This window comes from Pseudopipra pipra, chromosome 23 (assembly GCF_036250125.1).
Source record: "Pseudopipra pipra isolate bDixPip1 chromosome 23, bDixPip1.hap1, whole genome shotgun sequence".
Taxonomy (NCBI): Eukaryota; Metazoa; Chordata; class Aves; order Passeriformes; family Pipridae; genus Pseudopipra; species Pseudopipra pipra.
Window position 1 is genome coordinate 1,650,827 of NC_087571.1, and position 26,473 is coordinate 1,677,299.

General features: G+C 51.2%; 1 protein-coding gene across 4 annotated transcripts in view; it reads left to right on the top strand.

Annotated features, from left to right (window-relative positions):
* Positions 1–26,473, top strand: part of KIRREL3 (kirre like nephrin family adhesion molecule 3) — a 362,894-nt gene that overhangs the window by 210,070 nt on the left and 126,351 nt on the right. For 2 of the 4 annotated variants that reach the window (XM_064634483.1, XM_064634484.1), the window contains exon 2: positions 24,175–24,252. The exons of the other annotated variants lie outside the window; for them this stretch is intronic. In XM_064634483.1, coding sequence (XP_064490553.1) covers positions 24,175–24,252 — 78 coding nt within the window. The remainder of the gene's footprint in view (positions 1–24,174; positions 24,253–26,473) is intronic. 4 annotated transcript variants of the gene reach the window in all.

The window sequence follows — 26,473 nt, forward strand, 5'->3', positions numbered from 1 at the left end:
TGACTATTTGATCTTTACTGTAGCAGAAAAAATTTGGAAAACATAACCTTTACGTTCTGCAGAGCCAGGGAGCAAATAAAAAGGACATCGAAGTCGTTTGCTATTTATTTCTATTCCTGAAAAATCTCATAGTTTCTTTCTTTTTTTTTTTTTTTTGAAAGCACCTCTGTCTCACATGCCTTTTTTAGCTGCTTGGAGTAGTTTTGGGAGTGGAGATGTGTAAATAATGACAGGGCTTGGGCCTTTATGTGCATCCTCTGAGTTGTTCCTGAAGCTGCTAGAAATGAGGCAAACAAGACCCAGGGAACAAAAAAATGCCTAAAGATGTGACAGAGAAGAGCACAGATCCTCTCGTCCTAGAGAGGTGGTGGGGCAGAAGATGAGCACAGATCCTCTTCTAGAGAGGTGTCTCCCAGGAGTGGAGGAAACCAATGGAAGTGAGAATGCTTGACCCCAACCCTCGTGTCACAGCGAGAGCTCTTCAAAGCAGGAGATAGCACAGAAGTGCTCTTCAGCTTCATGGCAGCAGAAGTGGCTCTGGAAATGGTGTTTGGTGTCAATTCCCACTCCGGGTTGTCCAGAGGACATTTGTCAAGGCTGTTCCAGGTGGTTTTGTCACACAGAGTCCTGGGAGTCACAGACCTGTCACTGTGTGACATCAGCACCAAGGTGACCCCCCAGGCAGGGGGTCACAGGGGAGGACACAGGGCCCTGCCATGAGGGGATGGGAAATTTAAACACCCCTTTATCTGTCTTCTGTCAGTAAAAGCCTTTTTCCTCCTCCTTGTCCTCCTCCTCCTTCTCTTCCTCCTCCTTCCCTCATGTTCATCACCTGAACTACCCTGTGAAATTTAGGGTCTCTGATGCTTCCTCTGCGAACAGCATCTCCTTCCCCCTCATAATCCATGATGCCTCCTCCCACGGGGCTTTCCCATCTCATTTTCCTGGCCATAAACCTGTTTCTCCCCATTTCCTCCATTTATTTACCCTCCTGTTAAAAAGGACCACAGGACTAGTGAGGTAACTGGGTGGGTTTGCTCTTGTTTGAACCAGGGATAAAGGAATCCCTCCTCAAAATATTCCTCTGCATCACTGTTTGGTTTGTTTTCTTAATAAACCAACTCAAAAGTAAGAGTTGGGGGTTTTTTGTTTGGGTTAGAAATGAGTGCAATCCAGGTAGAAATGTTTTTTTTTTAGCTTGAGGGATTTTCCAGCCTGAAAAGGAAAAAAAGCAGAGAAGGAAGCGTGGAGGAAACAAAGCTCAAACAACACAGCACCAAGAATCCCAGTGAACAGGGAATTAAACACTGCTCCTTTGCCATTGTTTCCTCAGAGAAGCCCAGCCACTGTGAACAGTTTTGACAAATGTGTTTATATTGTTTGATGGAAATCTCCCAGTCAGTGCTAAAATACAACATTGCAGGGCAGGATGGGGAGGGGAAGCTGAGCACTTATCTGTCCAGAAAGCAAAGAGCACATGTTGGGATTCACATGGATACAGCATATCCAGGACTTGCTGGGCAGTGGCCGTGGGTCTTTACTGAGGATATTTGATGGCTGTTTATCCAGCAGTGTCAATGCAAGGAAGAGCGTTTCCCTGTTGGCATCTGCACAGAGCACAGCGATAAATTTGGGAGGAAAGATTGTGCTGGTCTCTGAGACACCCCGAAGGGATGGCCAGGCATGGGGATGGAGAGTGATGGCTCGCCAGGCACGGGCGGGAGCTGAGCTGGCAGGAGCTTTGTTTCCTCCCAGAGCCGAGCTGGGCTCAGGAAAAAGGAAACCACAACGCTTTTGCTCCTCTTCAGAATTCATCCTTTCTTCCAGGGTCCCAGTTTCATATCGTTTGGAGGGGGAGGCAGGCTTTGGTGCTGACTCTGGATGTCTCCCTGGGCCAGCTTCAGAGGAGGCTGTGTCATCTCCAACCTTTCAAGGAACCCACAAGGGCTTAATTAAAACCCAGACTCGCTCACCGCTGCTCAGAGGAGACCCTCGGCTCCTCTGCTGACGGCAGCTCAAACCTGTCACCGTGCTCGTGCTGCAGATCTGTGCTGCAAGGGAGGAAACCTCAGCTGAGAGACAGGCCTGGGGCTGGCAGGGGCTGAGCCCTCCTGCTGGAACCCTGCAGCTGGCAGGAGCGGGTCGGGGTGCCAGCAGCATCCCTGTGAGGGCAGGGAGCAATCAATCACTGGGACTTCATTAAAGGAGGCATTGAAGGCGGCTGCTTGACAGAGCAGGGCTGTGGGGGTGACACAGACCTGACTCCAGTCACTGGGACTTCAGGGAGAGGAAAAATCTGCATTTCCTAATCACATCACTTTGGTCAGAAGCCACTTGTTTTCAGCTCCACTCGGGGCATTTGCATGCTTGGAAGGAAAAATGTGCTATTAACCATTGCTGAGGAGTCAGGGGGGACACGAGAAGGAGCAGGGACGGTTTGGGGGGAGTGGGAGACCCAGAGGAGTGTGGAGTCAGAGAGTGGCTTAACCAGTGTGGAAAATACAGCACATTCATGCAAAATGAGTCTGTGATTCCTGATAAAAGCAGAAAACAGGTGCTGGAAAGGGGCATGTTTGTGAAACGTGACTGTTCCTCATGTAAGCTGATCAGACGTGCTTCGTGTCGGGGTGTGCTGGGGGTGTGCTGTGGAGGTGCCACTCCTGGAGGACCAGGGACTCGTGTGCACAGCAGGGACACGGTGATGTGGCACGTGTTGTCCTTCTGTGTGGGCACAGGGACAGGCCTGGCACATGGATGAGCTCCTGCTGGGGCAGCAGAAGCTACCCAGGAGAAGAGGTGGTGGTGGTGGTCTGTCTCCTGGAAGAGGTGGAGCAGTTTGTGCACCATGATCTCAGTGGTAGCCACCATTCTGAAGACCATGGAGGGGTTGCACAGACTGTGGTGAGGCTGTAGGGACCATGGAGGGGTTGTACAGACTGTGGTGAGGCTGTAGAGACCATGGAGAGATGGTAGAGACCATGATGAGGTTTTAGGGACTGTGGTGATATTGTAGAGACATGGTGAGGCTGCAGAGACAGTGGTGAGGCTGCAGAGACCATGGAAAGTTTGCAGAGACCATGGAAAGTTTGCAGAGACCATGGAAAGGTTGTAGAGACCATGGTGGGGCTCCAGAGACCATGGAAAGGTTGTAGAGACCATGGTGGGGCTGCAGAGACCGTGGTGAGGTTGTGGAGACCCTGATGATGTTGGTCCCTCTCTTGTCCCCATAAACCCACTGGGTCTCTGCTCTGCAGAAGGGTCCATGTTCCCATGTGAGTGACACTGTCCACACTAAGGGGCTGATTTGCAAACTCTGGAAGCCAGAGAGCAACGGGAAAAAGCCACAGAGCCAAGTGTGAAGTGACAGCCACAGCTGGACTGTCTGGGAGGCAACAGGAGAAGAAAACCACCAAAAAAAGGGGCAAAAAACCTTTGATGTTTGAATGTTGGAAATCAGGCTGGACCTTGCTCAGGTGCTTCCTGAACAAGCATGAGAAAGAGTATTAGATGGAATATTGGGAAGGAATTGTTCCCTGGGAGGGTGGTGGGGCCCTGGCACAGGTTGCCCAGAGAAGCTGTGGCTGCCCCATCCCTGGAAGTGTCCAAGGCCAGGTTGGACGGGGCTTGGAGCAACCTGGGCTGGTGAAAGGTGTCCCTGCCCATGGCAGGGGCTGGAACTGGATGATCTCTGAGGTCCCTTCCAACCCAAACCATTCTGGGATTCCACGATATCCAATACCTCGTCCAGGGCAATGGGATGCTGTGAGTGCACCACACACATCCCAGCCCCTCCATCCTGCTGTCCCTGATCCCTCTCCAAGGAGATCCCAGCTGCTCCCTGCACTCCGTCTGCAGCCTCCAAACAGGGGGAGAAAACAAAACAGTGAGTTCAAGGGGGGAGGGAAAAATGATTAAAAAAAAAAAATCAGCTCTTCTGGCATCCCATAAATCTCAATTTATTTGTCCTTTCCTTTTTACACAAGCGTGAAGGGAAGCAAAGCCGTGTGTGCAGAGCCTCCCCAGGGACCCTGTCAACATGGGGGGGGACATTTGAGGCAAGATGCTTTTCAGTTCTCAACCACCTGTGGCGAGGGGAAAGGGCTTTGTGGAGCTTAATTCAATTTTTCCCCTCAGGTGTTTCTGTGGTGGGATCATTCCAGGTGATTTTTCGCTCCAGGGGAGAGGAAGGTGTTGGAAAGGGAATGAGGGGCACCAGGCACATCATGGGGCAAGGGAGGGGATTGTCCCCTCTGCTCTGACCTGGGGTGGCCTCACCTTGACATGGCAATTAGAGACACGGACTTGGCATGATGGTGAAAGCAAAGACATGTATTAATGATTTCAGTAAGCTTTTTACACCTTTTACACAATAGGCTGTAACTGTTCATTTAGGCTGTGAGTCCTTGCTGCCAGCTACAATATTATAACATTTTTACCTATTAGCAACATTAGTTCCTTTCATCCTTTGTTCAAGTTCCTCTTTCTGCCCTGGGGAGCTGCTTCTCCCTACTTTTCCCGTGGCTTCCTTCCCACCAGTGTAGCAATGTCCATTTCTTGCTGTTTTCCCATATTAGAAATCCCTACATTTCCCCCTTCAGATTTTCCAAACAAGATTGCTTTAACTGATTTTTGAATCATGCTCAGGATGCATGTCATAACACAAGGCATACAAAGCTACAGCATTAGGGTTACAACCACTGCCATTAAAGCTCCTTCAAGCAAATCACACAACCATCCACCCAGACCCCAGTTCTCAAACAGATTGTCTCGCCAAGACCTTGAGTGCTGGGTCAGTTTGGGCACCACAATGTCCAAAAGACATTGAGCCATCAGAGAGTGTCCCAGGGACTGGCAAAGGGTCGGAGGGGAAGCCTCGTGAGGAGCAGCTGAGGGCACTTGGTCTGTTCAGCTGGAGAAGAGGAGACTGAGGTCAGAGCTCAGCGGGGTCTGCAGCTCCAATCTCTGCTCTCTGTGAGCAGGGACAGGACCCAGGGAATGGCTGGAGCTGTGTCAGGGGTGTTGGGATGGATCTCAGGGAAAGGTTCTTCCCCCAGAGGCTGGTTGGGCACTGCCCAGGCTCCCCAGGGCAGTGGGCACAGCCCCAAGGCTGCCAGAGCTCCAGGAGGGTTTGGACAATGCTCTGAGGGACAGGGTGGGATTGTTGGAGTGTCTGTGCAGGGCCAGGAGTTGGACTGGATGATCCTCATGGGTCCCTTCCCACTCAAAAAATTCTGTGATCCTATGATTCTGAGGTGCCCAGTCAGCAGGGGCTCATTAGTCCCAGGTGCAGCACTCAGCTAATTAGGGCCCTAATTAGGGCTCCTCCTGCCCTTCCCCTCAGCTCTGCTGCTGGAGAAGCTGCTCTGGGAGGCTGTGCTGGGTGCTGTAGTGAGGTGAGGTGGGTGCCACGGGGGGGACACGCAATGGGTGCTGTGGCAGGTGACCCAGGTCTGTGTGACGGTGACAGGCACTGCCCTCCTGCCCCTCTGCCAAGGGCTGTGTGGGGACAGTGAGTGCCCTCCCTCCAGCAGCCCTCCAGGAAGGGGGTTGGGGTGGCTTTGCTCCCAAAGCCTGGTGGGCTCTGCTCTCTCAGCCCTGAGCTGTGGTGGGGCCTCATGGCTGCTCTCCCTCAGCTGTCACAGCACAGAAACACTGCTTCAACTAAACACCCTTTTTGTGGCTTGTTGCTGAAGATGCAGTGGTGGGGGGTTGCAGGGGTTTGGGGGTTTAGTTTGTTGTTCAGAGGAGGCTCTGGTTTTCCTGAGCTGCCAGCAGGATTTGCCTGGGGTTATGCCATCCACAGAGCAGGATTTGGTGTCCCTGTACCCACAGGAAGGGGGGATTGGGGCACTCCCAGCATTGAGATCTGAGAGTTTGCTGTGATCATCCCTGTAACCTCTCAAAGGCTCTTGTTGAGTGGTGCTGGAGCTGCTTGGGTCACGTGGAGTTTAAAAAGGGCATTGCAGGTTCATGTGAGCACGGCTGAGAGCAGGCAGTGGGTGCTGCTTCCCACATCCATGAGGATTCCAGCACTTCAGCTGCTATGCAGGATGTCCCATGGGCAGGGTGGGGACAGGCTTTCCCCTCTACACAGTGGGAGCTGGCACAGACTGTTCAACCCCCCCTTTTTGGGCTGTTTAACAGCCCTCTTTCCCACTCCTCACACAGTACTTGTATCCACATCTTCATTTTTCCTGGATTAGGACGTTCCCCACTCACAGTAGTACAGCAGTAATTACACTCTCCATCGCTTTCCCATCAAGAAATAAATGGAAGAAAATCACATCCCAAGGTACCAGCACTGACCTTCATTTCAGAAGGTTAGTCACAGTCAGCTGGGCTATAATCTAGGCCTAAATTTATCCAGGACCTTGCTGTTCCCTCAGGCTGATCACACGCTGGGATGTGGGGCAGCTCCAGTGCCTGGGAGGCTGTCAGGGGAAGCACAAGTGCTGTGGGAGCTGTTTTCCACAGCAGAAGGTTCCTGTGAGGAGATTGGGGGTGGGTTTTGGGCACCTGACACGTGCTTTGCTCTGTCAGTGGCTCAGAGAGCAGGAAGGTCTTGGGGTCCCCCCGAGGTCAGACATTTAAAGTTCATTAAACCTCTTCTCTTCCATGGCCTGACAGAGCTGGGACACTGCCTGTATCTCCCTGAAATGTCACCTTCTCCTATTGATGATGGATAAACTTCTTTCCAAAGACTTTCCCCAAGGTGTGATGCTTGATGTGGCTTTTTCCCTCAGCTTCCTCCCCTCGGTCCCGTGTAGCTCCGAGGGATGGAACTCCTGCACTGGGGTTGGCAGGAAAGATAAACCTCAGGAAAGGTCAGCATGTCTGTCCTGTTCTCTCCAGCCCCTTGGTTGCTGCACTGTGCCCTCACCAGTCCCCCCAGCCTGCTGCTGGATGAAGGGATGGGAATATTCTAGTTCCCAGCCCATGGAATGTGGTCACCAGTTTGTTTCCCACCCTGCCACTGGGAACACTTAAAGCCTGCTGGGGGAATATCTGTTTTAAGGCTACATCCTTCAGGATGCCACAGTACAGTGTCCCATAGTCCAGGGAAAGCCTTCCCTGCTCTGCTCTGAAGCTGTGATGGATGTTCCTTAGGGACACTACCAGCCCTCCTCTTACAAAGCATCTCTGTCTGCTCTTTCAAACCTGTTCCTGTGTTGTGCTGCCCAAGAGGGTGGTTTTGGGAGGGGGGGGAGTGCACAGCTGTCCTCTGTGCCCCACCTTTGGTAAGCAAAGGGGATGTCTCCCCTTGCCATGGAACAGAGGGGAGGGTGTCTCCTCCATTCCCTGGGAGGCTGTTTAGGGAATACTGAGGTAAGACAGTGCCTTGATCCCTTGTACCTCCAGCATTCCTGGGCCTCAGCCCCCTAAACAAGGTGGAGGGTGAGAGCTGGATCCTGGTGTCTTTGTTCTCTCTCTAGCCTTGCTCTGCATGTCTCACTTACTGTCTTTGAAAGTGCGTGGGGGGGAATAGATGGCAATGAGGATTGTGCTCAGCTATTTCATTTAAGTCATAATCATTTCTAATCTAAATGTGCAGGGACTGTATTACACAGCCCAATCAGTCACTTAGATTGTCCTGTGCTTTCAGTTTAGTGAGAAGTAAAAGCCATCCAGAGGCAGAAATACGGGAAACGAGCATCCCTGGGACTGTGCAACTTTTTAATGACAGGACAGCTCTGGTGTCTGAGCATCAGTGGGTTATCCCAACCAATCCTGGGGAGGAGGGATGTATCCCTGGGATGGGAATCGTGGAAGGAATGACTGGTTTAAGGAGTAATGACTTGCTTCAAGTCTAGATGGAGAAAGTGGGCAGGCTTCTGTCCTTGCTGCAGGCAGGGGTGACAGTACAGTCCCCGTGGATCCCCACAGCCAGACAATCATGGAATGGTTTGGGTTGGAAGGGACCTTAGAGATCATCCTGTTCCAGTCCCTGCCATGGGCAGGGACACCTTCCACTAGTCCAGGTTGCTCCAAGCCCTGTCCAACCTGGCCTTGGACACTTCCAGAGATGGGGAAGAGTTTCCTTGGACAGCAAGCAGGTCTCAAACAAAGGTATTTTGTGGGAGCAGATCACAGGGGGTGCATGTGATCCAAAACTCTGCTCTGCTCTTCCCAAGAGAGCCCTGCAGCAGCTCCCTGGGATCCATCCCTGGGCATCCAGAGCAGGGCTGGAGAAATTTGGGCAGCAGCTTGTGCCCTTGAGTCTCCGCATGTTTGTCATTCTTTAATACAGACTGTTGTCCCTCTTCCCACCCCAGGAGGGCCGAGTCCCCTCAGTGAGGGGACTTCCATGCCCAAAGAATGAGCTGGCAGTGATGTGAGTGCCCTGATGTGCTGCAGGACTCTCCTCTGGGATGTCCCCGAGCTGGTGAAAGGGCAGGACGTTATCAGGGAAGCTGGAACCTCTCCAGCACCTCTGATCTTCTCGTGTTTGTTCCCTCTGTGTTTGCCAAAAGCACCCTTATTTATCTCATCAGCTAAATGCTGCAAACCAGCTGCCTGACTCCCATCAAGGCCCTTAATGGTGATGATCATTGCTGCCTCTAATGCAGTGTCTCCCAGCCAGGGATGGTGCCAGAGCACAGCTGGTGACCAACAGGGGCCTGTCTGTTTTCTGTTTTCTCCAGTATTTTATGGTCCTTTGCTATTTCTTCTGCTGGGCCTCCTTTTTTTTTTTTTTCCTTTTTTTTTTTTTTTGTTTGTTTGTTTTTTTTATTATTATTATTATTTGCTGAGTGGCAGGAAGTTTTGAGGTGGAACATGGCAGCTGTGTAATGGAGCAGGAGCCTGGCAGGGCAGGTGAGCTCAGGGAGCGAGGAGAACTTCAGAACGTTCCATGTGTGTAAAAACACGGTCCCTGTATCCTCCCAGAAGCAGGAAAAGGACGTGGCTGCTCTTTCCCAGCTAAGCTGGGAGTAAATAACACAGATGAGGCTGCATGAGGAGGTTTTGGCAGAGCCAGGAGGAAAGACTGAACCCAAGAGATTTGTTCATCGTGCCAGAGGTGGGTTTTTCCTTGGCTTGAAGTACGAGGATGAGCTGGAGAGGACACGAGGTCGGGCACAGACACTGGGAAAGGCACATGTTGGGGGTGCTGGGACAAGCTGGCACAGGAAAGCTGCTCAGACCCTGCATTTCCCAGGTGTGGCCCTGAATGTTTTGCTGAACTGCTCCCTTGATTAAGAACACAGATCAAGAACTTGGCTGGGACAAGTCAGGTGGTTTCATTCTCTCTGCTGGTTCCCCGGGAGGGTGGGAGCAGGACCATGGCCTTGCATCCCAAGGTTTGAGGGTGGATGTGCTGCAGCTGCTGTCAAGACAGGCAGAAGCACTTTATTAGTGCTATTGTGAAAGGGGTCAGGAGACCTTTAGGCTGCTGCCATCCTGTAGGAACCACACATGGCTGTTAAATCCATCCATGGTGCCTCTTTCCCGCTGGGAAGTGCTGTGTGACTTCTGGAGCTGTGTTAAGAAACAATTAAGAATTTCAGTGTTGCTTTGATATTTGTTGAACAAAATGTTGACACAACACACCAGGCTACTCGGGCTTGTTTTAACTTGCAGTTTAGGCTTCAAAAAAAAAAAAAAAAGAGTATGAAATGAATTAGCAAATTATTTTGATTGCTTTGTTCATTTTTCCAGCAGGAAAGTTACCCACCTGGAAAATACTGACTGGCTGCAGGCAGGAGCAGAATTTATTACCTGAGATAAATGGATCTGGGATAAAAGTCCTCTTTATTTTTTCATTTTAGCTGCAAAGGATGATATGCTTCTGTTCTGCTCTTTGTGCCCGAGATCAAATAAAAAGGAACTTTGCATAGGTGTTCCAATGCCTTTCAAGGGAAAGTTTCTTCCCCCAGCCCAACCTTTTCCTCCTGGAAGCAGCACCTCGGACTCGAGATGAGAGCGATGTTTAAGGTCCCTTTCAGAGCGACGCCGACACAACTCAGTCCCAGCACTGGCACCCGCCCTGTGTTCCATCCCCTGTGCACAGTCTCTGATCTCTCTACCTTGGCCTTGTTTTATTCCCTTTTTTCTTTCTTCCCCCATTTCCTTCACAAGGATGGCTTTGTGGAAGAAGCCTCGTCCCGTTTTCCCGCGGGTGCGGAGCGGCGGCTGGCGGAGCGGGGTGTCAGCTGCGCTCAGTGAACACGCTCAGATCCCTGTGAATCCCTATTTACACATAATAAACACGAGGCTGTAAAACATAGAGGAAATACTGCATTACTGATTGCAGCAGTGGCACGCAGTGCCCTCTGAGAGGCGGGTGGTGCGTGCCCATCCCATCCGTGAGCGCTCCGAAGGCGGATCCTCCGCTCCTGGGAAGGGCAGGGCAGGTCAGCTGCGTGCTGCCTCCCTCCAGCAGGGGAGAGCACGGGCAGGATCAAGGGGGAAAGGTGGATTAGAGCTGTTTGCAGATGGAATAGCCAAGGGGGATATATAAATATAAGGAGGAAGCTTTTACAGTGAGAGTGGAGAGGCCCTGGCACAGGTTGCCCAGAGAAGCTGTGGCTGCCCCATCCCTGGAAGTGTCCAAGGGCAGGTTGGTCGTGGCCTTAATTGGCCCTGGGCTAGTGGAAGGTGTCCCTGCCCACACAGGGGTTGGGAATGAGGTGACCTTTAAGGTACATTCACATCCAAATCATTGGATGATATTTCTCTGACCTGGAGCCCTGTTGGGCTTGTTGGGATTTTTAAGCAAGAAGGTGCTTGAGAGAAATATTCCTACAAGTGGAGCCAGAGCCTTCATATGTCCTTGGCTTTCCCTCTTGGAGCAGGTGATCTCTCCCTTTGTGTTTAGGCTGCACCAGGAGTGCTTTATGTGCAGGATCCCCTGGTCATGGCTGTGTGTGAGCAAAACTAAAGCTTGGCACAACATTTTGGGGGGTGCAGAGGCAGCTCTTTTTTGTGACTGGGAAGGATGGTTTACAAGCCCTGACACCACTCTTCTGGCTTTGAGTAAGACACACTCCAAAACAAAAGATGTGGTGGGTTTTCTCTGTGTGTATGATTTTTTTGTTAGGTTTTTTGGCTTGTTCCTTAAAAACTGGTGACGTGCTCCCCATCTGAGGTGCCCTGTCAGCATCCCTGCCCTGGCACTCGTGTTGCAGTGATGAAGAACAATGTTTTGATGGTTGCTGAATTTGTAGCTGATGATTTCTTCTTTCCCAACAACAGGCTCCATCCCTCATCTCCCATGTGATTCATGACATTCATTCCCCTGTTTTATCTCTGGCTGAGGTTGCAGGCAAGTGAGGTCTGTCAGGCTTGACAGGTAGTTGGAATAGGTTTTGTTGGGTTTAAATGAGTTGAGAGTTCAAACCCATGCAAGTAATGGAGCAGTTCTGCTCCCCTTGTGCACTTTTAGGGGATTGCAGACCCTGCTGCTCCTCTCAGTGCTGGTTTGGAGGCAGCTGCACAGGTCAGAGGAGTTCTGAACTGTGTTAGCATGTACTGCAGGACAAGGGGGAACGGCCTAAAGCTGAAGGAGGGCAGGGTTAGATGGGATATTGGGAAGGAATTCTTCCCTGGGAGGGTGGGGAGGCCCTGGTACAGGTTGCCCAGAGGAGCTGTGGCTGCCCCTGGATCCCTGGAAGTGTCCAAGGCCAGGCTGGATGGGGCTTGGAGCAACCTGGGCTGGTGGGAGGTGTCCCTGCCCATGGCAGGGGGTGAGATTAGATGATCTCTGAGGTCCCTTCCAACCCAAACCATTTCATGATTCTGACAGAAAGAGCATCTCCATGAAATGTGGGTAACTTGAGCTGGCACATGGGGAGGCTCCGTGCCCGACGAGCCGCCCTGACCTCGGAGCCGAGCTGTTTGCTCGCTCCTGTGAGCTCTGCAGTGAAAACGGATTAAAGTTCCCTTTTCCTGCAGCTCTTCTCCTCCAGGTATTTAATCTTAGTTTACAGACGAAATGTGCAGTGGAGAAAAAGATGCTAATCACACAGTTGCTGCACTCTGCTCCAACCACTGAAAAATTTATTACCATCTGTCCTGGATTGGACAGGGCTGTGAGCAACACCACAGCAACAGCTTTGAGCAGCAGCAATGGACTCAACACCGCAACAGGGAATGGCACCAAGCCCAGGGGACCACGCAGAGACCTCCTGGGGTTGGTACAGGAGAGCTGCACTTGGCAGTCTTGGCTCAGGTCAGAGGCAGGAAAAGTCCGTGTTGGACTCGAAGCTCCAGCACTGACGAGTGTCATCAGCTGCTTTCTGGTGGGAGGAGAATTTTTGCCAATGCTCTCAGGCACATGGTGGGATTTTTGGGTTGTCCTGTGCAGAGCCAGGAGTTGGACTCGCTCATCCTTGTGGGCCCCTTCCAACTCAGGATTTTCTGGGATTTAACTAGTCAGCTCTTCCCACTGTTTTCAGCCAGGTGTTGAGACGGCTGTCGTTATTCCAGTCTCCTGGATACATCATTATGCACATCCCTAATAGGTCCCTTCCCTAGCTGTAATGGGGCACGTGGCCTTATATGATCAAGTCCTGCCAGGCTTTTATGAACCCCGAGCAGAAGGCAAGGTCAGAAATCAGAGCAGAAATGGGATTTCTCCAGCTCCCAAAGTAAGGTGTTTTTGGCCACGCAGCTTTCTGAGCATCTTGTAATATCAAACTGTCTTGGAAGCAAAGTGGTTTGATTTTTGGCCTGTCTCTACCCTCAGTGGATTAGTGGACTTACAGTTCAGAAGGACTCAAACTACAGCTCCTGTGATGCATCTTAAATACGCGATTTTCACTTGGCATTTTCCAACAGTGATGTTTCTCCCCAGCTGCTCTTCCTGCAACTGTATTTCCCCTCCAGCACCAGCAAGACCAGCTGAACCTTGGAGCACACAGCCACTCCATAAATTCCTCTCCTTTGGCTGTGTTTGTGTGTGAATCTCCTTTTTTTAAAAAAATAACTTGGACTATTTTCATAAAACCTCACACCTTGAAGAACCCGAAACTGCTGAGCAAGGAAACGCTGGCTGGCGGCGCGAGGAGTGCTCGTGTCTCTCCTGCAGCAATTAGCAAACCTTAACGCAGCCTTGGCTCTCTTTCCAATTAAACTCTGGCAAGCTGGAACACGCGATGCAATAATGAAACGGGGGGTTTGGAGCTCCTCTGCTTGCTGCTTGGAGGATGTGGGAGCTTTAGGCTGTCTGGCTGAAACGGAGCCATTGGAAGTAATGGGCTGGACAATCTCACCCCATTACTTTTAATGGGACCGAGGGAGTGCGTGTGGGAGCAGCTGGGGGAACCAGGGGAGCTGTTTTCACAGATCATCCAAGTTATGGCCAGCGCTGGGAAAGTGCTCTCCTGGCAGTGGGAGCTGAGCTGGGCAGTAAGTTAGGGGGGTTGGCAGCAGCTCTGAGCAGTGGTAGCAGGAAAGGTGCAGAAAGGTACCAATCCCACCAGGTCTTGGCATCAGCCCTGAGCAGGGCTTATTTTGGTCAAAGCATATCCCAAGGGGGGGAACTGCCGGATGTGGGAGATCCCTGCTGCTTGTGTGTGTTTTGGGCTGTGTGAGGGCAGAGGCAGAGCTCCAAGTCCTTCCCTCCTACCCATCTTCCCTGGTTTACCTTCCTGCCTCTCACCTGTGCTGGTTGCACCTGCAGAGGTGGCAGAGGGATTGAACGTGGTGTGAACCACAGCGTTTGTAGCTGGGCCTGGGGGCATCACTAGCAAAGCATTTGCAGCGTGGAGATCCAGCCAGCAGGACCAGTTACACAAATTGTGCGTTTTCAGGTCAATCAAGAAACTGAAAATAATGCTCTGAAAAGGGCAAGGGTTGGCCATCAGACAGGAATGTCACAGGAGCAGTGATTTAGGCTGAATGCTGCAGCCTGGAGTGGATGTGGTGGGTGCTCGCTGTGCCCGCTGGACCAGGCAAGGTGAGCAGAGACAGCCCAGCCTGCAGCCAGTGCTGGGATGGGATACCTGCATGGCCTCACTGCCTGGCTGATGGATTTGTTTCTCATGGTGGACCAAATCTGCTCCCCCTGGGACAGAGGTGTTCTGGCCAGGGCAGCAATCAGCCTCCCACAGCCTGAAATTTGCCCACTCACTTCCCTTTCTGTTGCTGCTGAGCACGGCCAGAGCCCTCCCTGCCAGTGCATTTGAAGCCTCAATGCCTCAATCAAAGCAGCCTCCTGCAGGAAGGGGTGGCAATGAGGGGATTGGTTAATCCTTTAAACCTTGTGGCTTTCTCTCCCTCCATGCAATTGGTGCCCTGTGCCTTTGGGGAGGGTTGGGTTCTGTTCTGCTGCTGCCCCTTCCATCTCAGCACCACAGGCTCTTCCAGAAAGTTCTATCAGAAGGGGTGGAGCAGGGACTGCAGCAAATGCACCTCCACCTGGGATTAACCTGGGATTGCTGCTCCCTTGGCCAGGTTACTCATCTGGGATGGTTTGGTGACACCCCCCTGAGGTTCCCCAAGCTGTTCAGGTGCCTCAGCTCCCATTTAGGTTGCTGGGAGGTAACTCAAATTTGGATATCTAGGGAGGAAATGGAGACTAACCTGTGCTGTGGGTCTGACCTAAGATGACACACTCACATCACTGGTCTTCATCCTGGAGAGGAGGTGGCACAGCCTGGGCTGGTCACAGCAGGTCTCCTGCCCCTTCTTACCTCGTGGGCGGGAAGGCAGCTGAAAGAGTTTTCCAAAATTGCCAAGAGTCACCAAGGAGATGAAAAATAAAATAGAAGCTGGAGATCAGAAATGTTTTTCCCAAGGCTCAGATGCAGAAGAATAGCAGCCATGCTGTGAGGTAACCATCAAATGGGATTTAATTATCCCATACACAGGAGTGACGGTGCCTGCGAGGCTGGAGTGCAATTTCCTGGGAATAGCAGGACTGCAGGAGTCCCTGCTCTGCCCTGGGCGTGTGCTGGTGCTGCAGTGCTCTCCTGGCCTTTGGAGGGGCCTGGAGGAGCCAGGCAGTTGTCAGGGGTGTCCAGCACGGGAAGCTTTGGAGCAGCTGGACAAGGGGCTTTCTTGGATCAGAGGCAGGAGGAGCTGATGGGTCTGGGGCAGATGGGCTTGAAAGCAACAGCCACAATTCCAGGGTGAGGCAGAGGAAAGCTGCATTCCTTGGGTGTCTCCAAGGGCAGAAGTGGTTTGTGCTTCCCTTGTACAATCCTGTGTCTTCCCAGCCTTGTAAAATGGATGGCTGAGCCAGAAACACTTCCGAGGTGGGAGGTGTGAGGAGCCGCTGTGGATCAGGAGCTGGAGGTGTGACCTTTATGGTGCTGCACTTTTAGTTTTTATTATTTTTCTCTCCAGCGTGTCCACAGACTGTCAGAGCAGTGTGGGGACTTCCAGGGCTTATTGCAAAGTGTTTCCACTGCCACCTTCTCCTCCCAGTGTTATGGGATAATCCGGGTGGGGTGTGAGGCAGGGACAGCTCCTGCTTTGTGTGGATCTCCAGACCTGCTGGAAATGTGGCTCTCTGTGTGCCAGGGGAACACAAAAAGTGTTGTTTATACCACCAGGAGATGTTCCCACCAGGCTGCAGGATAATGTCGTGCTGTGTGTGGGGCTGATGGTGCTTGGATAGGGATGGGACATGCAAGGGTCCTGCAGCAGGAGTGAGGAACAGTGGAGGGGCTTTCAATGAAATGAGAAACCCAAGTGAAATCAGGTCTTTAGGGAAAACACTTAAGGAATCAAAATACGTGGATTTTGTGCCTTTCTCCCTGTCAGTTTTGTCCTGAGCTTTTTCATTCAGGTTTTAGACCATCTTAGAGACTTAACAATCCTTCCTGTTGAAAGCCCTCTTGGTTTGTAGCAGCACAGCCTGGTGCCAGTGCACTCACTGGAGATAGAGCAGGAAAGCTCAACACAGCTCAGACCATCCCAATCCATCTTCCAAACCCCCTTTCCCTGTGCCCCCTGCTGTTTCACACACACTCCACCTGCTCTGGTCTCTGGGGCTTCTCCGTTCTCTAGGGTGTGTCCTCACAAAGGCATTCTGATTCCCTGGAGAGCTGGTTCCAGGGGAGGAGCTGCTGCAGAAAGGTGGGATGGGTTTCATACCTGTCCTCCACCCTTTCCTCTCCAGTGTAGTGGTGTCACTTCTCTGCTGCCTGGAGTTGAACAGGCAGCTCCTGGGTTTGGTGGGGTAGAAGAAGGTGGGTGGAGGAGCTGTGGATCAGTGCCAGCACAGCCCTTGGCAGGCAGGTCCCCCAGTGACTGCACGTCGGTCTGAGCTGCCAAGCAGAGCGTGGGGGTAGGTGACAGACAGCCCTGGGCCATCCCAGCCCTGGGCTGGAGCAGAGGAAGCCTGGGGGAGGCAGAGCAGTCAGACAGGGAGAGGGACAAGGCTCACGCTGCCTGTTCACCTCCCCTGCCCTCGCTGTTAATGCCCCAGTGCACACGAGGAGCTCCATGGAATCCATGGAATCCATGGAGCTGTGTCAGCTGGAGCAGCACAGCCACTGGAGTGAGACCAGGACAGATGTGCCCATCACCTGCTTGTCCTGCCCTGTCCCTGTCCCCTGCCACTTCCTCAGGGTCCAACGTGGCCTTGTCAGCTCAGGTCTCCTGGTGGGACGGTGTGGATGGTGACGTGTCCTGGGGAAGTGCCAAGGGCTGCAGGGTGCATGGGGAGGTGCTTTGCCATTGCTTAACTTTCCCTGGAAGGCTTGTTCCGACCTTCCTGCAGCGACAGATGCGTTTGAGGCCCGAATGGAGCAGGAGGTAGAGTGGAAACACAGATTAATTCCCCGGGAAGCCCTGGCAGGGCAGGGCAGAGCCACCAGCGGGTGACTTGGCCACAGCCCCACTGAGCAGGGCAGGGGCCTCACGGGGAGGCTCCAGGGGCCAGGGCTGCAGCAAACCCAGGAGCTGCAGGAGCTCTGAGCTGAGCAAGGTGAAAGTGGCAGGTCCTGAAAAATACTCTAAAAATCGTGGAACTGGGGACAAATGCCTGAACTGCACCTGCCATGAGACTGTCCAAGGAAACGCTGACCCTGCCGGGGCAGAGCCTTTGGAAGTGGGGGGTGGAAGGAGCAAGTGCAACCCAAAGTCCCAGGGGACTGTTCCTTGGGAATCCTGCCCAAGGGTTTGGGATCTTGGGCAGCCCCACCAGCCTTTCCTGATGCCTGGATGCACTTTTGTCCAGAGGATGTGGAAGCCTCTGGCTGTGCTGGGTGTCTGACCCAGCTCTCATCAGTGGGTTTGATAGTTTGATGGTAGTGAAGAAAACAGTTTCTACATAACCTTTTATTTGTTTTTCTTTCAAATAAAACCCTGTGTGGAAGTTAAGACTTTTACAGCAGAAAATACAAGGAAAAATACCTTTTTCCTGAATGTGAGTGCAGTTAAGCTCTGGAACTTGCTGCCCCAAGACCTTAGCAGAGCATTCTGGTTTATTTGACCAGTGCAAATGCATTTCTGTGCACACAAAGGTGTGAAAGCTGTTTATGTGAGAAGCTCCAAGGAGTGACAGCCACCTTACCCTGGGGTGAACTGGTTTTCCTCCTGCAGCTCCATCAGATTTCTTTACTTCAGGAGAAGGAAAAAAATAATCCAAAGAATGACTGGATTTGAGGTTTGTGAGGGTTTTTCTTCCCTTGTCAGATGCTCCCCAAACTGGACACGTTTGTGAGAGGCTCAGAAAAAGTGCCCCAGCCATGGAGGGCTGGGGAGGAGGGTGGGGAATACAGACAGGTTCAGCACTGAACTTTGGGGACCAAAGGCTCTGTGTTGCCACCAGAGACAAAAAACCTCTTCAAAACACTCCAGTGCTGAGCTACAACTTGGAGGTGCCTCTTTTCCCTTCATTAGCCAGGGAACACAGGGATATCATTCTCCTTGCTCAGCAGCACGAATCCCTCTTCTTTCTTTCCCTTTCTGCCAGTCATGTGTCCTGCTAAGAAGCAACTTTTAATTGTCTGGTACCAGGGCAGAGCTTGTTCCTGGGGAGAGCTGCCTCCTGCCTGTTTCTCTGCTCTTGCCCTTGAAGCTTCTGGAGCTGGTGCCTTTCAAGGCATTTTGAATTCCTGTGATATTCCAAGGCCTGTCCAAAGTTGTTTGTCCCAGAGAACCTCCTCCTGTGTTGTGGATGGCTCTGTTTTTTCACTGGGTTGAGAGAGGCTCCCTGAAAATAAGCACATCCAAGTGCTCCTGTCTTTTTCCATGATGGTTTTCAACCTGAAAGGATGTTTGATAGAAGTTTTAGGGACCCTTCAGCACCAGAAATTCCCCTTAGGGAAAGCAGTAGCAGGACTGGCTGTGGGTTTTGACCCAAAAGAATGTTTGGCAAAAGTTTCAAGGACCCTCCAGGCCTTCTGCACCAGAAATTCCCCTTGAGGACGACATCAGCAGGGCTGGTTTGTTCTGGTGGTGCTGCTGTTCCCAAGCTGCAGGGATGTGACTCTCCAGGGGTGTTTAAGGCAAATTTAGGTCTTTACAGAGGTTCTACACAGGGTTTCAATTTTGGGGAGTTTTCCTTCACCGTGCAAAGTTGAGCTGACCTCTCCAAGGTGCTCTTCACCCTGTGCAGCCCCAAGACAGGAGACTTGGGAGCAACAGAGTCTTCAACCAGAACTGGCTCCTGAATGGGGACCATTTTCCACAAGCCTTGCTGTGTGTCCTTCTCTCTTTCCAGGTCTTTGGGCCTGGAATAGCCAGTTGTGTTTTCCATCTCAGAGCAATGAGCTGGCAAACACCTCTGCTCCATCTGTTTTCCTTCATTGATGGATTCTTTAAAGGCAGATTGTGGTCCCACGGGGACACACTCAACTAATCCTCTGCTTTTAAGATTTTATTTGTGCAATAAATGGATGACAAGGTGGTTTGCGAGTACATAATACAATAAATGGGTTTATAAATGCAACTTTTCTGCAGAGCACTGTAGAATAAAATACAATATCACTACGGCATTTAACACTGATCTCTGGTTCATTCATATTTCAAACAGTAATGTGCCCATTTTCTCATGTGGGAAGCCTCTTAGGTTTTTTAGTACATTTTTATAAATTAACCAGGCACAGATTTAATAATAATGTGCATTTGTATGGCTTTTTCCATCTCTGAGGATCTTGGATTGCTCTCAGCCTTAACGGTGTAATACAGAAATTACGTGCCCAAGGATCTGTTTGCTCTCTGCCAAAATGCAGCAGGAGTTTGGGTTGCTCAGGAATGTTATGGATGCAGATGACACAGAGAGAGGAAGCTTGAACCCAGCACTCAGGGCAGGACAGCTTGGAGGGGAAGGTGCTTCGTGGGTGCCCAGAGCAAAGTCCTCTGAAGAAGAGGCCGTGGAGATCTTTAGGAAACCTCCAGGAGAAAAGCAAGGTGGTTACTGAGAAACCAGGAGGCTGGAAAATGAAGAAAATGCTCCTTCATGCATTTCCTGTAACTTTTGGGGTGCAGCATCCCCAGACATAGTGAAGCCAAGGGCAGGGAAGGCCTTGGGAGAGCAGGCTCTTCTGTCCAGATGTGTCTTTTTAATAAGATCTCCAACAGCAGGCAACTGGATCCATCAGGACAGCAACTGGATCCATCAGGACAGGAAAACTCCAAGCAGAAGGACGAGGTTTCTCAATCAAAGTGTGTAAAGTGACCAAAATCTCTTTGATTTGTGACGTAGGATTTTCTCCTCTCACCCTTCCTGGCCAACTTAGGAAGGTGTTGAGCTTCTTTCCTTGGAGGCTTTAGTGCTCTTTGAAGAGTTCCCAGCCAAGTTCTTTGCTTCTGGGATCCCCAGGTGAGATGAGGCTTTTCCAGCCCTCAGCTTCTCCCAGTTCCCATGTTTTGGTGTCTCTGACACCAGGATATCTGCCATGGAGGTTGTTCTTTCCCCATCCTGGAAAAAGCGTAAAGTTAAACTCCTGCAACTGGACAAAAGTATTTACAGGTAGCAAATTGCTGTCACTGTAAAAGGAAAACATGAGAAAATGGAAACGTGATATTTATGTTAATACAAAGTTTTAAAAATTTAATTTAAGAGACCAGCTGTTTCTGCTTCTCTTATAAGAGCTTAATTGGTATATAATAGCATAGTTAATTAAATACAAATCAATAGTTTAAACCAGCTAATTGATATTTAATATGTATGGGAAAATATAACTTAGTTGTAATATCATTAACTCAATATTAAATAAGCAATGGAATTGCAATTATGCCTTTACAACGATTGTAAAGTTTATCGTTCTTTAATAAACTTGCAATTAGACAGGGTGAGCTGAAAAATTATTAAACAGGTATTATTGGGCTATTAAACATTTATTATCATTCCTGGTGGGATACAGCTACACAATAGTAGACATTATGACTATGTTAATAAACCCTTATTACTGCTCTGCAGCTTTAGCCTTTAGTGCCCCAGTGATCAGAAACCTCCTTCCCGAGCAGAGCAATTGCCTTGGAATGGAGTGAGGAAACCCCAGACACTGGGAGAAACCAGGAAAAAGGAGGAGGATTCCACAGTTTGGGGCAGTGCTTTCACCCCAATTTCCCACCCTGAAGATTTGTTTCTTGGAGACCCCGAGCTCTTGTTTCTTTAAATTGGCTTTTGCTTCATTGTCACTGGCAACACGTGGTTTTAACTTGGTTCTGATCTGTCTGACGAGTGGCTCTTGTGCCACTTTGAAGTTTTATTGATGAAGGTTCCTCTGAGTGAGTCAAAACCAGGGCCCTGCCGTGTGTTTTCCAACCAGGATCCTTGAGCTCCCACTTCTTCACAGTGCCTGGGATGGTAAACTTCAGATGAAAGTAGTTTTGCCCTGCTGAGAAAATTCAATTGCTGTTGCAAGGCAATGGATGGGATTGTTTTGGGAGAGTGGGGGATATGTATGGGTTAAAATACTGTGTTTTCAGTAAAATATTGTGTTTTCAGTGGTGTCTCAGCAGCTCCCCTAAAGCTGAGACATTTAAAATGCTGGGTACCTGCTTAAATATTTTAGCTTTAGGTAGCCACTAAAAGCCATGAAATGGTGAGACATCCTCAGGCAGCAGAGTAATCTTGAAGTATTTTACCTTTTAAAGGCGCTCTCAAGTATTTAAAGGTGCCTTTAGCTATAAAGATTTTTGCATGTTCTCACAAATTTATGGTATGAATTATTATAATGCAGTGCTTTTGTACAGCTCCTTTCATCATGGGATATCAAAGTGGTTTATAAGTGTTAATTATAGCACCCCTCGGGGAGGCAAGTGGGAAATAGGCACCCACACCAGTGTGTGTTGATCCAGGCTCCAGATGGGGAATAACCCTCATTTCAGCTGCATCCAGCCCGTGGGGCTCAGCCCTGAGCCTCCCTCCCCGCTCTGAGGGCTCAGCTGGGACTGGGACTCTTGGGTAGCTCAGTCACTGCCTTGGCCAGAGCCCCACGACCTCCTTTTGGGAGCATTTTGCTCCCTGCAGTGGGAAGGTGAGAGCTGGACATGGGAGTGGTGGGACAGTCACCCCCCCAGGGACACTGGAGCTGCTGCTCCCCCATGGATGCTGTGCTGGGGATGCTCGGGGGCCCCAGGGTTAGGAGGACCTGGAGCTGCTGGAGTGACTCCAGAGGAGGCCACGGAGATGCTCCAAGGGCTGGAGCCCCTCTGCTCTGGAGCCAGGCTGGGAGAGCTGGGGGGGTTCACTTGGAGAGGAGAAGGCTCCAGGGAGAGCTGAGAGCCCCTTCCAGGGCCTAAAGGGGCTCCAGGAGAGCTGGAGAGGGACTTGGGACAAGGGATGAAGGGACAGGACAAGGGGGAATGGCTTCCCACTGCCAGGGGCTGCCCCATCCCTGGAAGTGGCCAAGGCCAGGTCAGATGGGGCTTGGAGCAACCTGGGCTGGCAGAAGGTGTTCCTGCCCATGGGAGGGGGTTGGAACAAGATGAGCTTTAAGGTCCCTTTCAACCCAAAGCATTCCATGATTCTGTGCTCCTGATGGTGTTTGTGGCCATGGGCCATGGAGGGCGTGGCAGCCCCTGCTGTGCCAGCTCTGAGTCAGGCACAGCATCCACAGCCAGGCCCACGAGTGCAGGGCTCAGTCAGTCAGAGGAGTTCTGGCTTGCTCGACTCCTCTGTGGGCTGTGCTGCCCCGTGTGGCACTAATCTAATCGTGTTGTTTTAATTACACTTTGATACCTTGGTGCTGGTTGAAGGCTCAATAGCGATCGATGGGGGTTTGTTTTCCTATCAACGAGGACATAAAGGCTCTCACCTGCTTTGCTGGCTCGGCACAACGGCCCCGGGGGCTCTGGGCAGGTCACAGCTCCTGCCACGGGCACAGGGATTGTCTGTCCCCACAGCAACCCTGCAGCCCTGTATGGAAACCCCACCCCACAGCCAGCAAGGTCTGATGGATTCCAGTTATCAGACAGGATGAGGGAGGTGACCTGTGCTGGGTGTCCTTCAGCTAAACCAGGGCTGAGGGGGGTGACCTGTGCTGGGTGTCCTGCTAAACCAGGGCTGAGGGGGGTGACCTGTGCTGGGTGTCCTGCTAAACCAGCAGCTCTTTGCAGTCAGGAGTGTTGGGGGCATCCAACGCTCTGCAAGGGGACCCCTTTCTTGGTGTGTTTGTGGTTGTGGACTTGGTGCAGGTCACAGTAGATCTCATCGCCTCTGTCCTGCAGAGCAAGAGGGCTGCTTTCCACTCATTGCCCCTTCCTGTTGATTAGGACTCTGATTCAAGACACCACTGAGAGTTCTAACAGTCAGTTCATCTGTCCTGACTTGTCTAATCTTCAGACATCTTTAGATCAGAGTTAGTCACCGCCCTTTATGGCCAAAAAGTGAGTTACAAGCCCCTCAAGGTCACTCTGGTAGGTGAAGTGAGTCACTTTGTGGACGTGCCTCTTTCTCCCCAGGGCAAGATGTATTTAGGGAAGCAATTACATTCCAGCTCACTCTGAGCTAAGACTTGCTTTTGTCGAAGCATCAACTTTGCTGAAATCACACCTGTGATTTGTGTTGGTTAGATGTTGCTGTCCTCCCTGCTGGCAGCCTTAGGACCAGGAGCTGTTGGTCCTTAGCCTCCTGCAAGGTGGGATCCTGTTTAATGTTAGAGACAGTGCTTTAACTAGTCCTGCGTGTACCCTGAGTGTCCTGGGGTCTGAAGAAATCTGGTTTTTTTCTGGGTTTAGGCTCAAATTCTTCCTCATCCTGTGCTCAAGAGGAGTCTATAACCACTGCACTGGGATGCCATGGCAGTGAGCACTGTTAGAGAGGGATGCTGTGTACCTGGGTCTGTACCCACGTCAGTCTGGGTGTCTCCCGTGACACTGCACATCCCATCACGCCGCCGTAAGCGACTCCCCTCTTCCTCTAGGCTCAGTCCCCACCTGCCATTCAACCCCAAGTTTGCATCGTGGCACTAATGCCAAGGCTGCCAGGCAGCTCCTGCTCTGCTCTACAGCCACCTCTGTGCTCTCCACCCTCCTGCTTCGCTGCCTTCCCCTCGTGCGTGCGACACAACTTCCCGGCGCTCCTTCCCCGGCTCCGCACAGTCCGCAGCCACATTAAGTAAACATCAAAGGGGCTTTGATCAGCAGGGCTCTGCAGAGCACAGAAGCCCCCGAGGAGCTCTGCAGGTCCACAGGCAGCATCGGGGACACGGTACCTTAATTTTCTGCGCTGTGACACAGGAGGATTTGTTTGAAGAACGAGTGCTCTGAGCGGCGCGAGCGCGTGCGCTGCCGCTTCTGGAAGAACCCACGCTCACATCTCTCCCTCTGTTTGTTACCAAGAGTCAAAAAGCCCCATTAAGAAATCAAGGCATCAAAGGCGTGTGCCTCCTCAGACTCTGGCACTCTGCTGCTCGTGGGGTCACTTGCTTGCTTCTAAAGAGCAACATTCCTCAGGCCAGACTTATCTTCCCTCCCGAGGGCCATTTCCATTTCGCTTTGCTGCCCACTAAGGGAGAAAAGGATCAAAGAGTCCATGTTGTCGCAACACGCTGCTGTGGAGGAAGATGCAGCTCCTTCCCTCACTTGGAATAGAGGAGTGATTGAGAAACAGGCATGGGAGGGGTTGGTGACCCTCCTGTCCCTCGATACACTGGCTCAGGAGCCCAGCAAAGCGCAGCCCAGTGAGGCTGACCAAAGAGTTCAGTTCCAGGCCCATCTCACTGGTGCTTTACCTGAATGGTGTCTCCAGCAGGATTTGCTCCCTGCAGCATTCCCAGGAGCTGCTCTTGTCCCCAGCCTGGTCTAACACCACGCTCTCTTCTCTTGCAGAACTGGGGCTCCCAGGAAGAGGATGCTGCCTAGTCCTGGGGTTCATGTACAAGGAGAAGTACCGCAGGATGACTGAAGGTGAGCAGTTCCCTCACCTTCTCTTCCTCCTCCTCTTCAGCCATCTCATTGCCAGGGCTGTCCCTGCTAGGAATGATCCACGTTCTTGTTCACACTGAGGAGAAAATCCTGCTTTCCCTTTGATCTGTGGAGCATCTTAGCAGGCATGGATGAGGGAAGTCCCCTGTGTGAAGCTGCAAGAGAAGAGCAGGAGCTTAGTGGTTCCATACATCCAAAATCCACTGTCTTCTCCTTTGGAAAGGATTTGTCACATGGGAAGCTCTTCAGCAATTGCTGCATCTACTCTTTTTGTTCTAGCTGGGTGGTAATGCCTCACCACAACACTTCCAGAATCCCTCTTTCCAGTGGCTTTGCACCCCTCAGAGGCACCATTCCATTGCTCATCAAACTCCTGCTCAAATTTCCCTGTTTTATATTCTAGTCATTCCCCGAGTACTTTATGAGCATTGATTAATCCATAGAAATATCATAAATAATTATGAAGTGTAATAACTAAACAAAAACTATTTATGCTCGGAAGAAGTGGCATCCTTGCTTCTGGCAGCTTCTGTTCCTGGAGCAAACCCTGGCACAGCAGCTTCTGATTAATGCTGGGTGAGAGCAGGACCACAGATCCCTGAGCCCTGGGAGATGGGAGGGTCTCCACGATGTGTCAAGGAGCGTTTGGCTGCTGGGACTCTGCCACTCTGGGAACCACAAACTTGACCCAAGTGTGGATTTAACCCTTCTGGGGGGCTTAGAGTGGAAATAATGTAGACAAAGAGTGTGATTTCTTGCCCTACTGCACTTCCTTTTCTGGAAACATCCACGGTCAGGCTGGATGAGGCTCTGAGTAACCTGGTCTAGGGGAAGGTGTCCCTGCACATTGCAGGGGGATTGGACCAGAGGAGCTTGAAAGATTCATTCCAACCCAAACCATTCCATGATTCCTTTTCCCTGTGGGATGGCCAATCACCAGCAGATAGCCATGGATGTGTCTGCTCTCACAGGAAGCCTTGTCTTCCTGTGAGCAAAAGGTGAGTTTGTTTCCATGGAGTAAAACTCTTGGAGAAGCAAGTTTATGGCTCAAATATCAGTTAGAAGATCAAAGGTTCCTTCACATTCCCGGGAGCCCTGATACTGAGCTGATAACATGGGGAAAGTACTTCACAAGGCTTCACCTCCTGCTTGTTAATTACCACATGCTCTTTAAACATTGATTAGAGGATGTTTTTAACTGGAAGGAGCCATCCCCTGGGAGATGGGATGGCAGAGTCTCGTCCGAGTGCTGTGAGAAGGGGCAGTTTGTCTCTCTCTCAACACCCTCCTGTCCCTCAAGCCTTGGAGAGGCTGCCCGTGGCTGTGCCCAGATGGGCACCCTGGGGATGCTCACAGGGTGTCCCTGAGCTGGCAGGACACTCCTTGGATCCTGCCAATCCTTTGGGATCGCCCTGGTTCCCCGGTGCATTCAAAGTCTACAGTGTGAGCCCCCCTTTCAGGCTGAGCAGGGCTTTGTGTGGGGAGAACAAAGGAACATGAAAGGCCAAAAGTAAAGCTTTTGTGTGGGAAAGGGAACAAAGTGTTCCTGCCTGACTGCAGCCAGTTTCTGGCCCCTGCAGGCTGCAGGGCCATTATGTTTAAAGGTACAATCTGCCAAAAAACAAAAGTCAGGGGGATTTCCATGGCTACAAAGACCACCCAGGACTTGTGTTTTCGCTTGAAGCAGCTCTGGATGACAATTGCAGCCCTGCAGCCTCCCGGGTTTTTGGTGGATTGCAGTGCAGCCCCACACTCTGTGTGTGAGCTGGGGTGGGGTCAGGTGTCTGGTCACCTACAGAGGTACCAGGAAGGAATTACCTGCCCAAGGTGCCTGAGCTGGCCTCTTGGAACCAGTTCCCTTGTAAGGATGAGGACAGAGACCGATTCCCTTTTGTATTTTTGCCAAGGAAGAGCTTTTTCTCCCTTTTATTGCATGATGGTGTTGATGAACAGCCCTATTAATGATTGCAAGGGAGCTGAAGGAGCTGAAAGCACAGCTAGGGAGTGGGGCAGTGGGATAATTGTGAGGTGTGGGGTCTTCATCCTAGTGGAAATGGGTAATTACAGGGATCATTAGAACCTTGCTGTCATTCAGTGGAGACATCTACAAAATCACTTGTAGGCAGAGAAGCAGAGAAGCACAAGAAGGACTTAGAGGCTTTGGAAGTGTGGAGGAAACACTTCTTGGTGGGAAATCACTTAA